Below are 17,689 nucleotides of genomic sequence, written 5' to 3' on the forward strand. Positions count from 1 at the left end.
CTGAATCTACAACAAAATTAAGAAATAATAAATGCATTTCATATGAAATATATATCATAATATAAACCACATATATTCCAAACATTTATTAGTGTTACACTTTTCATGTTACAGGATTGTGAAAAGATTCATGTAACACAAACAAAAGGTGTTTATATGTGACGTTTCAATGACTAGTACATTATGTACACTGTCACCTTCATCAGTCAAATAACTAGTGAAGTGTATGCACACAAAGGTGTAAAATGTGTACGAGTTGTCCTCAAAAGTAGTTGAAGTATATCAGATATATGTCTCGGACAAAGTGACACACCAGTTGATGGAGGGCAAACCTATAATTCCCTATGGTAGTACAGGTGGGGTATTCGTAACAAGTTGTAATAACAAGCACATGTCTAACACACAATTAATGTAAAAGCAAGCAGCAGCATCACACATGTAAAATCACAGCGAGGCATACATGATATTCTTGCCATAGGTATTCTAGAAATTTGGATTTTCAAAATGCTTTTATTTAGAAAAATATTACTTGAATGTTAGCTTGTTGAAAATTAAATCTACTTTTTTTTTAAACTAACTTGATGGATCCACTGTATAGTCTAGTTTTTAGGTCGTGCACCTGTAATACAATCGACATAGACACAATATTTACACAATTGTTAAACTGTATGTCTAGATCATGATATGATCAATCTAAAATGTGACCTTGTTATTAACCTGAATATACATGATATTTAATTTCAATAATAATTTCTACAAATATTAACAGAACATAGTGTACAAGACATACTATACATATTTAGGTGTATACCCATGCTAACAGCGACAGAAGGTAAAAGTATGGAATGTTTAAACTGTTGTAGAGGTACAAACACAATATAAGCATCGGTATATGGTGATACCTGCTGACGTAGGCTTATACATATTCATAAGGCATATCAAAAAACGTAGAGGAAATACAGATTCTTCAAAATTTATGACAATGTTAAGTGATCACCTTTGTCTTCAGACAGATGACAGTTGATCAATAGTTTACAAACTTTATCAAAACCTACTTGTGATTAATTCACTATACAGACATTTACAATTCCGACTCAGATTTTAAGATGGAACAGACCATAACGGTGTTTCAATGAGGTGACTATACTGATTGACTTCAAAGAAAATAAAATCGTGCCTGGGTTGACTATTTGTTCCCAGCATCTTCTGATCACATCAATTCTTCATCATTTTACAAGTGCTTGATGAATAAATATATAGGAAAGAAAAAAACAATAACTACAAATCATTAATCTCAGATCAATATCTCATCAGACTAGTTGCTTAAAACAATGACCAACTTCAAGTCAGTCTTCAACAAAACAGTGTGTGTGTTTTATCCCAAGATTTCATTTTATCTATGTGAGCCAGTGTTTGATACAACAGTCAAATACTTTCTGATCTCGGTACCACATCACATGTTCTATCCCTGGTATAGTGTATGTATGGATTGCCTTTCTTCTGTCCAATGTCTTCAATCCAAAGGAGTCCTTCACATAAAACTGCAACAAAGATGATTTACTAATCCTTAACTTCATTTCTAAAAGGTTGCAAGCAATGAAACTTTCAAAATGAAACAGAATTAACTATTTTGCCAATAAGTCTTTCTAGGTTACCAATTGAAATATGAGCATATATATACAATGGGCATGGCGTCACATTAAAAGTGCAAAATGACATCCCGGTCACCTGGTTTGACTAACACTGTCAGGTACCTAATTCAGTACAATTTGGTATATTATAGTAAATTTAATGGAATTATGAAGACTGAATCTTGTACCGAGATGATCACTAGAATTAAACACAAACTACTTTACAGTTGATTTAATTTATCTCCAAGACCCGTGAACAAAATCATCACAAGATTATATCCTGATTATTTGTAAAGACCAAGGGTTACTAGTAATGACCTCCAGAGAGCTACCCAAGGGTTACTAGTAATGACCTCCAGAGGATCTGCCAAGGGTTACTAGTAATGACCTCCAGAGGATCTACCAAGGGTTACTAGTAATGACCTCCAGAGAGCCTACCAAGGGTTACTAGTAATGACCTCCAGAGAGCTACCCAAGTGTTACTAGTAATGACCTCCAGAGAGCTATCCAAGAGACCATTTGAACCCAAGAGACCAAACCTCGGGGTAACTGGTAATGAGCTCCAGAAAAGCTACCAATGGGATTAATGGTATTCATGAGCCAAGGAAAGCAACCAAAGAGACTGCTGGTAATGAGTCTTATAGAGCTACCAAAGGAACTACTTGTAATGTGCCCATAAAATCTATCAAATTTTCTGAGGCCCCAGAGAGCTACCATAGGGACTAATGTTAAAGTGCCCATGAAAGCTACCAATTAAGAGGAATATCTTCCACGAGCATGACTTCAGGCATTATGACTTAGTAGAAGAAGCTGTTTTAGAGTAACACATCTGACCCCTGATGATCATGAAAATGTGTCAAAATATCACAACACTATATAAAAGTGTATGGTCTGTCCAAGTCTTTGTCTTAGGCCAATGGCGTACCTGCTGTTGCCGCATTTCTAAGATATGTTCTGTTCCATTCAAGAATCCGAATTGACTGCAAAGAATAAAATTTATCATAATTTCAAATCAAAGAAAGGAAGTTCACCCACAACATTAGCAATAGAGTATTACTAACTGTTAAGCCAAGTTTCAGGGTAAATCAGACTAAAAGGATGAGAGTTGTCAGTGGATCAGCTAACAGAGACTAGGAAAGTCACATTGGAAATGTTTAAATCAGTCATTTCCCCTCCAGATATGAAGTAGCTTGAAATATCTTGGTCATAATCAGCTGTCAGCTATTTATAACGTTGTGAAATAAAGATGCGTCTATAAAATGATAACATTGGTTCACTGTTACCTGTTAACTTCTTACAGAAGAGTCGCTCGTCTGATTAAAATATATAGATAATCCACCATTTTGTTATATGTGCCTGGTTAAGCCTAGCAATGATATGCAGTATAGATTCAGGACCAGAGTTGAGGTAACAAAAGAGTTAAGTATTTATAATATACCTCGACTGCCAGGGAGTAATCACTTGGTCATGAGGTCCACCAATTAAAACCAGATTCTTTAGGCGTAGAAAATTATTCTTGAAATCTACAAGTGAAAGTTTTTATCAGAATTTATAAAAGTTTAATTTAGACTTAATTATTTAATTTGTTTAAAACATTGCGAACTCTGCATATCTTTGGTGAAATTAACTTCTATCCTAACAATAGTTGTTTACAAGATTAAGTATTTTACCTGGGTAAGGTGTTCAAGGATGTTACCAACTAATTGAAGGTACAGTGCTTCCAAAATCTACGAGTTCTGCCACAATATATCACATATCTATTTTGCACATTTCAAACATGACAGTGAAATGGAAGGCTTACAGTTAGCTATTCATTCTTCTCTTTCTCTGATAAGAACTTTCATTGTAAATGCATACATATATATTTCTAATCCCACATGTAAACAATCAAATTTGACTGTAACATTCCAAAAGACTGACAGCTTTTTCTGAGAGCTGGTTCAAAGTCTGATCAAAAGCTATTCAGATATTCAATGGTTTGATAGTTGACAACAAAGATCTTCCATAAGTAACAATAATGGTAACCTTGACCCCTAAAAAAGTGGTCACTAGATTGATGTCAACTACATGTGCCTAACAGAAAATGTATGATTGTGGATAAAGTTCATTCGTTTGACTTGCCTTACCAGTGTATTTCATACAATGTATACAAAGATTTGTGTGCATGTGATTGAATAAACAGTCTTTGCTTGCCAGAAAATTATAACTTTCAACTATGACCTTGACCTTTTGACCTTAAAATTCAGGAGGGTTCATCATTTGTCTTGGCCAATAATGCTGCAACATTTTAGAGAGATTGATCATGACAGCCTTTGTACTAGTGTGTCTTTAATATTGAAACCTGTACAAACAGACTACTATATCACACAGTACCATATTTGTTCATGCATTTAAATATGTACATGTATATAAGACAAATCACATTTTTTACAGTCATCTCAGTTATTTTCATTATTCAACTAAAAAATTGAGAATCACAACTATGCTAGGAGCTGTAAAAGACCACTGTGACAATTTAGGATAGTACATTATTGTTCATGAGTAAATTGGAGCTTCTTATTTCTTACACATGTGTGTAATATCCTTCTTACCTATATTGTGTGCCGAGTTTGTATCATTGTCCAGCAGTGCCAGGAACACAGACTGATTTCTGTATAGTTCTTCATGATGTGGATCTATGGAAAACATGTTCTGGTACTTTTAAAGGTTATTTAAATGTAGCATGCACTAGTACATTATATGTAAGTATAACTGAAGAAATCAATGTACATCAATGGGATAAATAATTATTACTTACGCGGTACTTAAAAACTTGCTCACTAGCAGAGGACATACATCCTGCATTCAATTTTTCCTTAGTGCTATCTCTAAGATTTCATATTTACCTTAAGAAGTTTTGTGAGTGTATAGTCATATATACACAATACAAGGTGAAGTCATCATTTTCGTTATTTCAGAATGACACAGTATACAGAAATATGTTATATGTTCACACTGCCATGCAGGTATATAAATAATGTACACAAAATGCCCTATACAATGAATACGACTCATACAAAACACACATATTGACCAAGTAAGAGAAGTCTGTAATAAAACATCCGTTATCATACTCGGCTGATTCTGATGATGGTAGGCCAAGCCATCCGAAATATGTAAACCAATCACTTATCCACTTGTAGACTCGGCTGATTGTGAAAAGAAGACACATGTTTTAATTGACACTTAAAATAGAAACCACATGTTCTTACCATGCCAATAGTTACCAACAGACCAATGTTGTCCAAAACTGGTGTAGAAATACCTAGAATGGAAGAAAATGATGGATTTTCATTACCAACTCATACCAGACATTATATATTAAACACTATTATGAAGAGTTCTGCAAAATGAAATAAAAACAAAACAAAGACTAATGAGAAAATAGCGTAAGTATAGATCTATCACTTGATGTTTTTCTCATTATCTTCAACTTCAATCCAAATTGGTTTTATTTCCCTGGAACAATCAAATATGCTAACTCCAGGGGTTACAATCTCCAATATCACTCGGGTCGACCAGCTGTGAGCCCTGAATGTGGTGCCTTGTATCAACTTGGACAAGTACTTTTATTGTAGAAGTTGTAAACATTAACAAATAAATTAAACAAGAGGCCCATAGGCCTTAACGGTCACCTGGATGGAATAATCATCAAGTATTGACTGACAATCTTAAATCTAATGACATGCACTGTAAATTTTTAAGAAAAAAAATCATGTTCCAACTAGGATCACCACCTATAATATTTTACATTATCATGGTGTTCTTAACAAACTGTATTTATTTCAGAAACATCACTGCAGGAACACTAGAGATAATAAACTATTTATGGTCATAGTAAGGCAAATTAAACGAGGCCAAAGTCAAACAATAACTTCACTGAGTTTATCGATATAAGACTATAAGAATGAACATTTTACAATTGTGGAAAAAAGTCTGGAACCTTGACTGTATTTATTTCAGAAACATCACTGCAGGAACACTAGAGATAATNCCTTGGGGTTTCTGGAGAAGTTATTTCACATTAAGGACCGTAACTCCCTTAAAAAGTGTTGCAATTCGAAATTAAAATGCCAGTGCACAAAAGCATAATATCCTGATCATTCAAGTGAAGATTCAATAAAATCTGCCTGTTGGTTAAGATGATTTTGCGGAAAAGTTATTTTGCATAAAGGACCATAACTACCTTAAACAAGAGGCCAATGGGCCTTAACGTTCACCTGACATCCGATTCAAATTAGGACTGTCATCCAGGGGCCAATTCATACTTTTTGTCGGTCCGAGTGACCTTGCTGCATCATCCATTAATTTTTCCTTGTGAACACAATAACTTCAGTAAATATGAACCGATTTTGATGAAACTTTGTTTGCAGCTTTGTATCAATGAGATCGTGGATGAGTTTGAATACCGGACGAATTTGACCATAACGTACATAGTTATTTCCCTTGGTAATTCTATTATTGTTGGACCCTGTGTACATGATAACTGAAATAAGTGGGTGTGACTCCAATTTTGACCCAAGGGGTCTGTTTTGAACAAACTTGGTAACTGTATGTCTTCTGTTCTTGGTTAAAAGAAACAAGTAAAAGCGTAAATCAATGATATATTAAATAAGGCACAAAATTTTAATAGCACCTTGTTAGTAGCACAAATGCGTCATGAATGAAAAAAAAAGGTGTACCACATGCATTTACATCCATTCTTGTGTAATGTCAATCAACATCATAGGGACAAATAATAATATAATGACAAAGGGCAATAACTCTGCAGGTTACCGTCAAATAATTACCGGACAAAGTTTCATTGAACTCCGTTAACATTTACTCAAGTTATTGTGTTCACAAGGTCCAATAATAATAATATTACAAAGGGCAATAACTCTGTTAGTTACAGTCAAATAATTCCCATTTTCAAACTCGTCCGAGATCTTATTGATATATGGCTGCATACAAAGTTTCATCAAACTCGATTTACCTTTACTGAAGTTACCGTGTTAACAAGGAAAAGTTAACGCACGACAACGGACAAAAGACTATCACAATAGGTTACCATGACCTATGGTGAGGTAACCTAAAAAGGCAGTCAAAAGGTGTTATTAGAGGAAATATAGAACTTAGAAAGTCAAGAAAATGAGGAAATTATTTTTGTCAAATACCATATTTTGTAATAATTTTTTTGTTTAAATTTAATTTAAAAAAGAAGCTCAGCTCACCTGTAAATTTCTTTTTTTACAAAATGTGGAAACAGATACTTCAGATAGGCAGTGTCTGGAAAAAAAGGCATTATATATCAATTTAGTAACATGGTACAGCTGCTTTCCATAAATTATGCTAAAACAAAACATTTCAAGATGAATGAATCAGGAGAAATTTTCTCCTACTCAAGTCAAAATTAGATTGTTTTGGTCTGATCATTTCAAGGACACAATAAGCTGGATCTTAACAGCAGTTGACTGTTGTATTCCTAACACTTTATCCAATTATATGCAATTTAAATATGTATTCATCACATACTGTTAGGGGTCGGCAAATAACATTGCAATTACCAATATGTTTTACTATGTGACTGCTTATCAATATATATATTGCAATATCATTTTAAACAATAAATATTACAATAATTTTCAGTTGGTTTAGGCAAAGTTATGAAATAATTTCACAAAAATAATGTCAAAAAATAATTAATGTTTTCCAAATTAAGCCTGCTTGGTTTGAAAATTTACAATATCATGTAAAATAATTTTTAAATATATTATTGAACTTACTTAAATGATTCTCACTTAAATTTATTCTATGGAAAGTGATTTCAAGTTCACTGAACATCTAGGAAAACAATACACGTTATATGTATTGCGATATTATTTGCAATACATGCATTTCCTTGAATATTGAAATACATTGCAATATGAAAAATTACTTGCATTACCAACCCTTATAGTATATAATTGTTTATGCCTTTTTTGTTACAACTTATCACATTCACTCAAATGTTTCGTTTCCCTACACATTATCTATACTTAAACCAGAAATTACATCATTTAAGTAACATATGATTACTCAATTTTAAAATAAGGAAATGAAACTGAGTTATGACTAATACACTGACCTCCATATTGGCCTGCCTGTGGTGAACTCAGGGATATGAATGTGTCAACATTGTGTCTGGTTACCGAGAGTAGACCACGACAAACCAATCCACCTAAAAGATAAAGTAACCTCATTTTCAGTGTGTGTTATTGATCTGCCTTAAATTTTGTTACAGACTATCCAACTTCTCAGTTTCACAATTTTAGAGATTGTTAATGAACCTTTCACCATTTTTACATTTCTTTCTTCATTTGCTTCAACTTAGCATAAAACAATTCCATAAATGTTTATGACTGAGGCTATATTCTGGATCCTCTTCAGATTAAATATAATATATGAATAAATATTTCATGATAGAAGAATGGTCCTGCTGAGTGGCTGTGGGATGGTAACTGTTATAGAATCTAGTGTAATTGACCTAAGACTTTAACTGGCAACAAGGAGAACCATGTCACTTTTTATTGATTTAGAATGAAGGTGCCAGACAATTAGAACTGAAAGTGTGTTTGCTTTTACATTTCTTGACCCAACATTCCTGGATATATATGATGCCATTTTAATCTTCCTGTGTTTCTCTCACACTTGCTATATGGTAGACATGAAAACATCAAGACTTTTGCATGTTTGATATTTATTCAAAGTGAACAACAAACCCTGTGAAAAGCATATCATATGAACTCCACCAGGATGTTCATTCATGATGCCTGTGACAATTTCCTTGATTTTGTACACCTGGGTCCATAACGGTTGTAAGCTCTCATATCCACTGAAGGCATCAATGGTTGTCACATTGGTTCCAGGGTGAATCTGTCATATACAAGTAAGCATTTGATCTTTTATTTTTGAGTAATTATATCAGAGACATATATATATACTACATATATCATATCTGATGAAAAAATAACATTTATTTATGACCCTTCTCAGGGTTTATTATTTTGGTCTGGATATAATTCTGATAACCTGCTAAAGCCATCAAGGTGGCTTCATATTTTTTATAAAGATATGCAAATTTCGGTTACCTGTTAGTAGCAAAGCAGGCATATGTTTCATCTTTTAATGAAAATCAGAATGTGTGTATTAGGCCTGAATAAAGAAATAAAATTAATCAGCATCTAGTTAGTTGACAAAATTAAGTAAAGTGTACAATAGTAATGACACATCAGAAATGAAAAAAAATGAAAAGCTTTACGGTAGCTGAATAGTCTGTCTTGGAATAAACACTGCAATCAAGGATTGAGCAAAATAAAATAAAACGTTTAGCAGTAGATATATATATAAAGGCCAGGAAGCAAAACAATATTGGGATTGCCCCACTGAAACAGGGAGACAAACTACTCGCTGGAAGCACAGGCAATCCATTGCAAATGTTGAACTTTCAGAAGATTTGCGAATTGCCAACATAACCCCAATATTTAGAAAGGAAAATGTCACCTACCAAGTAACTACAGGCCAGTGTCACTCAGATGTGTGTACTGTAAACTCATTGAGCTCATCATCTATCACTACCCCAGGAACCATCTCGAGGAACAAAACATCCTAACACCACTTTGCGATACAGGTCACCTAGCACCTACAGATACTTGAGGAAGTTGAAGAGAATCCATACTTAGGGGTTGTTATTCACAACACCATGAAGTAGGATGCTCATGTCTGCACCATCGCAAATAAAGAAAATTCCACACTCAGGTCCTAACAACAAAATTTGCGACACTGTCCTTTACCACTAAAGTTAACAGTTCTTTACAAGTTGCTAATTAGATTCATCTTTGAATACAGCTCAACAATATGGGATCTGTACCAGAAAAACTACATCCATTCTTTAGAAAAGATACAACATCGCACTGCCCAGTTCATAACAACTGATTTCCAGAGAGAAAGCAGCGAGACATCAATACTGGATACCCTGAAACTATCATCACTCAGAGATTGCAGACGGTACCATCGACTTGTCTCCTCTATAAAATGGTGAAGGGGCTTGTTGCTCTACCTGAAGATCAAGTCTTGGCCAAAAAAAAATTTGAACCAGAGCAAATAACAGTGAATAATGTTTGCCAGTTTCAGTGTAATACTGAGGTCATTTTCCCCCACTTACCACTGCTGATTGCAACAACCTCCCGGAAGATCTGCCTTCTAAATTCTAATATCAACAATTTAAATCCCAAGTACACTCCTCTATTCCAATCCTTAATACTCAATGGGTTACACTCACTTAAACTCTCTGCACCCCTGGAATTAGCCGAAGTTTCCTCTGGCCCTGACTCCAGACTTTAGACATTTTGACAGATATAGATGTCTGGTGTGGACGGTTTCGGGTTGTTTTGCCTGAAATCCTGTTCGCCCTAGGTTGTTTCGCGCTAGGTTGTTTTGCCCTAAAACAAAAATATTAGAGCGAAATATTGTATGGTATTTTCTTTCAATTTTAGAAGTTTTAGGTCACAAATTAAGTCTTCTTAGTCTTCCATATCATTAAAATCAATTTCATAGAAAAAATGTGTTTGTTTCATTTTTAAGCGAGAAACGACGGCTGTGAAAAGCTGACTCCGCTCTCACATAAATGGAGAAAGTCATCAATAAATTTATTTGATACATTTGAATATTAATTATTATATTAGCATATGAATTTTTTTTTAAAATAGGGCGAAACAACCTAGGGCAAACAGAATTTAGGGCGAAACAACTCTTAGTGCGAACAGGGTTTAGGGCGAAACAACCCTTAGTGCGAACAGGGTTTAGGGCGAAACAACCCATTACCTGTATGGGCACCAGATACCTGTAATATGTCATAGCAAAATAGAAAGCAAGCTGTTAGCTATTTGACTGCTCTCAGATTTTAAAAAAAAAGAAGACAAATTGCAAGGTTGAAATCTGTCCTTTGAAGATTACAGAGGAGTGACACCCGACTTCAAAGCCAGTAAATTTTACTGTTAAACGTATGCGAGATTAGTTTGATGAACATCTAAGGATCGAACCACAGGTACTGGACACACTGATATGAGGTGATATATGTGGTAGATTTTAGTTAACATAGGATTACGGTTGCCTTCTAGCTTTGAGCTAAAGGGAATATCCTTTAAGCTCAGCGGTAGGGCGTCCGACTAGGAACCTGGGATCGCGGGTTTGATCTCCGGTGGAAGCACACTATTCTATTTCCTGTTAGTTAACATATAACGTTTGGAAACAAATATATATATATATAAGTAAATAGTACATACACGTCATATCAGTGTGTCGAGCACCAGTGGATCGAACCAGTAGTGTTCGTCCCATCATTTAGACGACGTACACTAAGCCTTCAATTTTGCTTTCACATATACCAGGGGTGCAGAGTGTAACATCCAGATGGTTCAGACGGTTGAACCAGTTTATCAGGTTGGGCACAACGGCACATATGGGTAATAATCCTGCATTTGGGTAACATCTTTGTATGTTATGGTTGAATGCACTTCAATTCTACTTTCACTATCCTTTATAAAAAAAATGATAATTTTGTACTTCACTATCTTTATTAAAAATCGCTATTTATATGGTTATTATAAACAACTTTTGGTTGAACGTTTTTCGTTTTTTGACATTTTCGTGATTTTAGATGTACCGACTTTTCTAAGGCTTCAAAGGTCGTGAAATACTTTCAAAACCTAAAACTGTTCAACCAAAAGTTGCAATAGATATGGCGATTTTCAATAACGTAAGTGAAGTACAAAATTTTGATTTTTTATATAGGATAGTGAAAGTAGATTCGAAGTGCATTCAACGATGTTATCCAAATGCAGGATTAATACCGATATGCGCTGTTTATGTCAGAAATACGGTAGGACCTAGTAACCCGATGCTGCTTTCAGGCAAGCCTCGACCTCGACAAGCCTCGCAAGGCCTGCATAAACATTTGCACGTCCGCCAGTATCTATACCCGATAATTATTATGTTATATTAAAAAACAGACAAACCGGTTGGACCGGACACTATCAGTACAGAATGAACAGCATCCAACAGCTCAACTGGCTTTCTTTGTACCTGCCTTTTCTATAAAGTCTAAGATTGGTTTTACTTCATCAGGTGCAGCAAGGATTCCGTGCATGTAAATGACAGGTTTGTAGCATAGACACAGACTGGTAACTTCAAACAACGTCACAAACAGAAACAGTAGACTAGTCATATTCGTGATATTGTACTTCACTGTCAAAAGACAAAGTAACATTCAATGTCAGTCAGACGCTTGCAACCTCGTCAGTTGAACGTTTGGAAACATTTGCGTGGGATGATATAAATTCAGAAGGCCTTTTGGTCCAGAAAGCGTGACTTACACATCAAAATTTTCAGAATTTGGTGGGGGGGGGTTTCTGTTATATTAAGCAAATCGTGAAGGTTATGACATCAAAAACGTTTAAAAAAAAAAGGGCGGAGAACATAATGATTTCTATCGTTTACCAGTATTTCTTACTCAAAATTGCATTTCCCACTGTTGCGTTGGTGTCCTTTATATGCTGAAATTGTATTTCCCTTTCAGGTAATTTGTTCAGCAATTACATGTAAGTTATTATTCTAGTTAAACAAATGATTCAATTTTCTCAAAAATGGAGATCTTGGTAACTATTTATTTTGAGCGAAAAAAATGCAAGACTTCAATAAGGAAACTGTTACCCACGAAACTACTACGTAAAAAATGCACATATTTGATATCACATATTATTATTAACATAGAAATTATTTATTTTGCATTGATAAAAGTTAATTGTATTCAAATTATATGCTTATATGAGTTAGGTAAAACCCAAGGGACATTTGATACATTTTGATATATAAATACATTAAAAGAGCCAAACCTTGACATTTTAAACTAAGATATCAAAAAAAAAATGTTTTCAAACTCCCAAATGGTTGCCCGGGAGATATATTATACATTCAACCAAACCTTTGGCAAAAGGCAACTATTTTTAGGTCCTGGAAATCGCCGCCAAAACTTAATTTTTGAGTATGGTTATCTCAGGGACCTGAGAATTTGTTACAGCTATATTTCAGTGGACCTAAACTAAGGTGTTCAGAGTAATTTTACATGTTGTAAAATGTTGTGGTTTTAGGGTGTTTTTTATATATATATTTGACCACGGACTTAGATAGCAATCTAGTTTCGTGATTTGACACATTTTATCATATATATTTTGTTCAAACAGTTTATGTATTTGTTTGCCCACCTTCTGCCCACATCGATCGCCGATAATTAATGAAAAGAAATGCCAACAGGTAGGGTGAAGTTAGAGACGTATATATGTGTAGGTCTCTGGTGAAGTAGAGTAGGGGAGACCGGGCGGGTAGAAAGATAATCATGACCTGACTTGACTTCTTTCTAGTTTGCGAACTTTCTATAAACCGAATTGCTACTTATTTGCGTCACTGACAGTTTCACCTGGTGTTACTAGTATTCTATATTTTTCCTTATATTAAGAAGTTATGTAACTCCCATATCATTATCTTTGATAAATCTCGTTCAATGTGACCAGTTGGTTAATTTTATTCTACAGAGTTGTCTTAAAATACGCCAAAAACGTAACTAAAATGAGCCTGGGAACAATTGTTTTTCTGTTGGTTGCCATGGTGGCGCGGAAAAAACTCTGATGATCACGTGATCAAACATGCTCCGCCCCTCATTAATATTCATGAGGAAAAGTGGCCCTCATCATGGCTCATGCATAAAAGCATAGCATTGACTTTCGTATTGTTGTAATATACGAATTTATTGAAATTTCTTTTTGGGGCTATCCATGCTACAGTTGGGAGCAAACTTTACTTGGTATCTAGTGCAATTCATAGTACACACGTAGTGAACAAGGAAGTGCACTTGACAAAACATTGAAATGTACTCCAGTTCACTTCAGTGTTAACTCCAGTGCATATTGATATATTTACATTCGCTCCCATTGAAGCTGTGTAAACCGTGACTGCGTATAATTACCGTATACGCAGTGAGATTCCTTGGAGACCAATTTTTCCTATTGATGACGTAATTTACATTGTGACGTCATAATGGTAACGTTGGAGATCCATCGCTGGTCGCAGGCTGTAGGCTGTTCATTTGTTTGGATTTACGCACGTTACGGAGGCTTTGTACCAATATAAAAGCAAATGTATTGGAGTTAGCTTTATTCTGAGTGTACCATCATAGTACGAAAAATATGTAAATATAAGAATTGATCTTCAGTTTGACTGCGTATACGTTGGTATGAATGCAGTTGGCAACGAACATACTACCGTATAGCAGTCAAAATGAAGGTCAATCCTTAAATGAACTCCAGTGCACATCGATGTGAACTCAAGTTCACTTCAGTGTTAACTCCAGTGCACATCAATGCCAACAGCAATTCCTGTCCGAACTTGCCCCAAGGCAGGGCACGTTCGGCAAAACACTTTTCCGACAGAAAAAAAACGTTAAAAGTAAATCTTCAAATGGGGATGTGTTTGTACTTATGTATTATTTTATGAAAGACGTGGATTTTCTCTCCAAGAAGGAACAAATGACACACTGTCCAAAACGACTTCTAAAAGACATAAAATATCATATATACCTTGCTATGATTTGTGTTGTATTTGAGGCTTCAACTGTGTTCATGATGGTGAATATGATTTCAATCTCACAGATCTAGATTTTTTCATTTCTCTTAACATCTATTGCAGCCCGCAGTCGGTGCATGTTAGCTTACCAATGTGTAGGGAACGTCAAATTAATATGTATTCAAATAATTGCATTTATCTTCAAACAAATGAATAAATGTATAATTATGTAAAGATATAGGTATAATTCAATTGAATATAGCTTAAATTGGACTTTTTGAAGATGCATTTGACTGAGAGGTTCAATTAACTTTAATTCAACTGTTCTGAAGATTATTTAGTATCTATAATTAAATTGTACCTATTTTCAATTATTTAAAGATATGTGCAATTATTTGAATATATTTAATTTTTGAGTTGCATAACGGTGAGCATCGGCCGTCAGTCATCAACTTCAAACCGATATCTTCCGATCTGCAGAAGTCAGTGAATTTAAAAAAAAAAATGGCCGAAAGAACATACAATATATCTTATACATGATACCCATGATGGCTCGGGGCACCGACCTTGTGTTAATTATTTTTTTTATATAGGAAAATGGGCCCTTTCCCTTCTTTACTTTCCAATGAGTGCACATGCACAAAGTCCCTGATGCTGCCGGAGATTAAACATTTATACATAATTAAGTTTTACCATATTCCAGATTACAATCAAAATCGTCACGGCGTCAACAGGGCTCCGTAAACAAGCCGTGTTCAAAATGATTCAGCGTGTCACTCACTGCATCTGGCTCGTCGATTGGTCGATTGAACGTTTGAGGTCGATGTCGTCCTTGATTTCAGAAGCAGTGTACAATATTGTATCTTTTTCGGAGACATGCTGTTTGCGCGCATTGTCAACTTAAGATTACGCATACACGTTTATGGAAATGTAAAATTTACATTGCATGTACATGTTTCAAACCATGTGTCATGACTTGAATGTTTCGTTGAATGTGTACTTATCCACATTTTCGTGAACTATACTGGTATTTATGATTTCAAAAGGGCAAAATGAAGAATATAACACATGCTTGAAAACTGTCCATACCGGCCGCTGCACTGAAAGGTAATAACTCGTTCCTTAAATAACTTACATATCTGTCTATATATATTTGTAAATTACATAATACAAATGAAGGCACGAAAACGATAACAAGTAATTGTACAATGTGATATATGTTTACATACATTTCACCAATACAGAGTACTTGAGAAAGATTTACACATTTAGATAACCTGTGTGCCGACAGTACATATAGTACCCACGAATGTCATCGCAGCTGCAGTGTTACTCTCGAACGAGCGTATCAACGCCAGTTTGAAATTGTCTTTTGCTAGAGCAGCAAACCTATATTTTAGCATGATCTTGGCTTTTAAAAAGCTATTTTCAACAGGGTTGAGATCCGGGGAATATGTTGGTAGAAATTCGTAATCCACGCCTGCATGTTTAGAATTTTGTCAAAATTCTCTCCGCTTCATTATGGTGTATAGCACCTAGACCTCGCGCTAGGTGAGCTTGAAGTTTTACAACATGTCTTTAACTTTTCACCTATAAACACAACGTGTTATCTTATAAAACATTGCCATATAATTAATTGCCAAAGATATTTCCATAGTTCTATTACGTGTACTACATTCTTGAAATAGGGAAGGATGCGCAGAACAAGGGTTTTCTTTTCACAGGATCAAAATATAGGCCATATTGACCTTGTTAATTTAAGAATGAGACACACACATCCGGAAATAACTCATAAGTTTTCACCAAGGTATCTTATATACTCCATAGATACTTTAAAATAAATTTTATCACATATCATCTATGAATTGGACATTTTTACAACATTATAATCACAACATTCACATACAAAAAAAAATATCAACCATCTAATTTGACCAATTGTGCCGATTTGGTGTTAACTTATGTCCAAAATAAACAATTTACCCATTTCTGTAACATGCAATTTGAAAAAGGACAAGCAAATGCTTTCAGGCATTTTATATCCATTTGTATGTGTGCAGAACTTATTGGAAATGGTCATTTTGGTAAGATAAGTGTACAAATGTGTCCAAACTCTGATGGTGAAAACTTCATGCAAGTTTGCCTCAACACTGAAAAAATAGCTAAGTCCATGATTCTGAACAAAGAAAATCTTTATTTTGTGCACATGTTTTGTCCGATTTACAAATGATTTTGCCAGTAAAGCAATGATAAAACGGATGTGTTTGTGAGATAAATTTGAAGTTAAACATTCATACAACTTCATCATCTTATTGAAAATTACATATCCCCCCATTCTGTTCTATTGTGTGAAAGAAAAATATTGATCTGTTAAGATAATAAGATACGAGTTTAACCTTACTTCCCCTTAATCAAGAGGACCATGTTATGGTAGTAATTCCTGCCAAAAGATTTAGCAATCGGATAAAACACAAAAAACATATTCACATTTCTGTTGTCCAAAATCATGGACTTAGCCATTTTTAACGGTTTAGTCAAATTTGCACGAAGTGATGGTTTTCATCAACCTGACTTCATTCATTATTTGGAGATATCTTAACCAAGATGGCATTTTTGCTAAGAATAACTTGCATAGAAAATGATTAAGAGCACTTTTCAGTATTTTGCTGAAGATATTGTTAAAATGTTACATGCATAAATTGAAATATTGTTCAATTTGGACTTAAAAACAGCTCCCGGGGGGGGGGGGGGGGGGGGNNNNGGTGGTAATCTGTATTGTACACTGATTGGTCTTGCAATACATTTAATTCCTCCTATTCAGTGTTACACAAGAGGTTGATATTTACACTTCAATGTTGGTCCATTAAGCAAATATTCTTATTTTCTTGATCCTATTTTCGGGCGAAAAAAAGCATTTTCCCAAAAGTGGATTTTTTTTTCTGTAACACAGTATAAACCAGCCTGTATGAAAAACCAGAAATACATTATGTTGCAATTAGTTTGAGGTTTATCACAGGGTGACTAGACTAAACATGCATATGACTGATATACAATGGATAGCTGCTCTGCTTGTACCATATATCCGTTCTACTTCCGGTAATGCTAATAACTCGGATGTTACTCATTGTTAAAAAGCATATATTTTTTTTTTATTTTTTTTTATAATTTGTTTATTTTTAAAGACATTTTTATTACATAAATACATAAACACACATACACCCACATACATACAATTCCCATTTGCATGGTTTGTCTCTTGCATCGTCATATCTTTCATCATCATCATCCTCATCGTGACTGAATATCATCATCAGCCTTGTCAATCATCATCAATAGTAATACACCATTATCATCTTAATACATCATCATCATCAACAACATCATCA

General features: G+C 34.6%; 1 protein-coding gene across 2 annotated transcripts; it reads right to left on the bottom strand.

Annotated features, from left to right (window-relative positions):
• Positions 1-183: 183 nt before the first annotated feature.
• LOC110447547 (lysosomal thioesterase PPT2-A-like) lies at positions 184-11,952 on the bottom strand. 2 transcript variants are annotated; one of them, XM_021493320.1, is made up of 10 exons: positions 11,705-11,755; positions 9,970-10,129; positions 8,411-8,564; positions 7,777-7,869; positions 6,884-6,938; positions 4,883-4,935; positions 4,223-4,306; positions 3,070-3,154; positions 2,557-2,611; positions 184-1,541 (listed from the first exon to the last, which is right to left on the bottom strand). In XM_021493320.1, the coding sequence occupies exons 3-10, from the start codon at positions 8,454-8,456 to the stop codon at positions 1,398-1,400; spliced, it is 615 nt and encodes a 204-aa protein (XP_021348995.1). In that variant the 5' UTR covers positions 8,457-8,564; positions 9,970-10,129; positions 11,705-11,755; the 3' UTR covers positions 184-1,397. The 2 variants fall into 2 exon arrangements, with proteins under 2 accessions (XP_021348995.1, XP_021348994.1); XM_021493319.1 differs by lacking the exons at positions 9,970-10,129; positions 11,705-11,755 and adding an exon at positions 11,776-11,952.
• Between the last annotated feature and the right edge of the window lie 5,737 nt (positions 11,953-17,689).

This window comes from Mizuhopecten yessoensis, unplaced genomic scaffold, assembly GCF_002113885.1.
Source record: "Mizuhopecten yessoensis strain PY_sf001 unplaced genomic scaffold, ASM211388v2 scaffold3459, whole genome shotgun sequence".
Classification (NCBI taxonomy): domain Eukaryota; kingdom Metazoa; phylum Mollusca; class Bivalvia; order Pectinida; family Pectinidae; genus Mizuhopecten; species Mizuhopecten yessoensis.

Coding starts and splice junctions, on each gene's coding strand:
- LOC110447547 (XM_021493319.1), bottom strand. CDS start 11,913: ATGACTAGTCTACTGTTTCTGTTTGTGACGTTGTTTGAAGTTACCAGT. Junction 6,939..7,776: donor ACAGGCAGGCCAATATGGAG/GTCAGTGTATTA, acceptor CTTTTTTTCCAG/ACACTGCCTATCTGAAGTAT. Junction 4,307..4,882: donor TGTTGGTAACTATTGGCATG/GTAAGAACATGT, acceptor TGTTTTCCATAG/ATCCACATCATGAAGAACTA.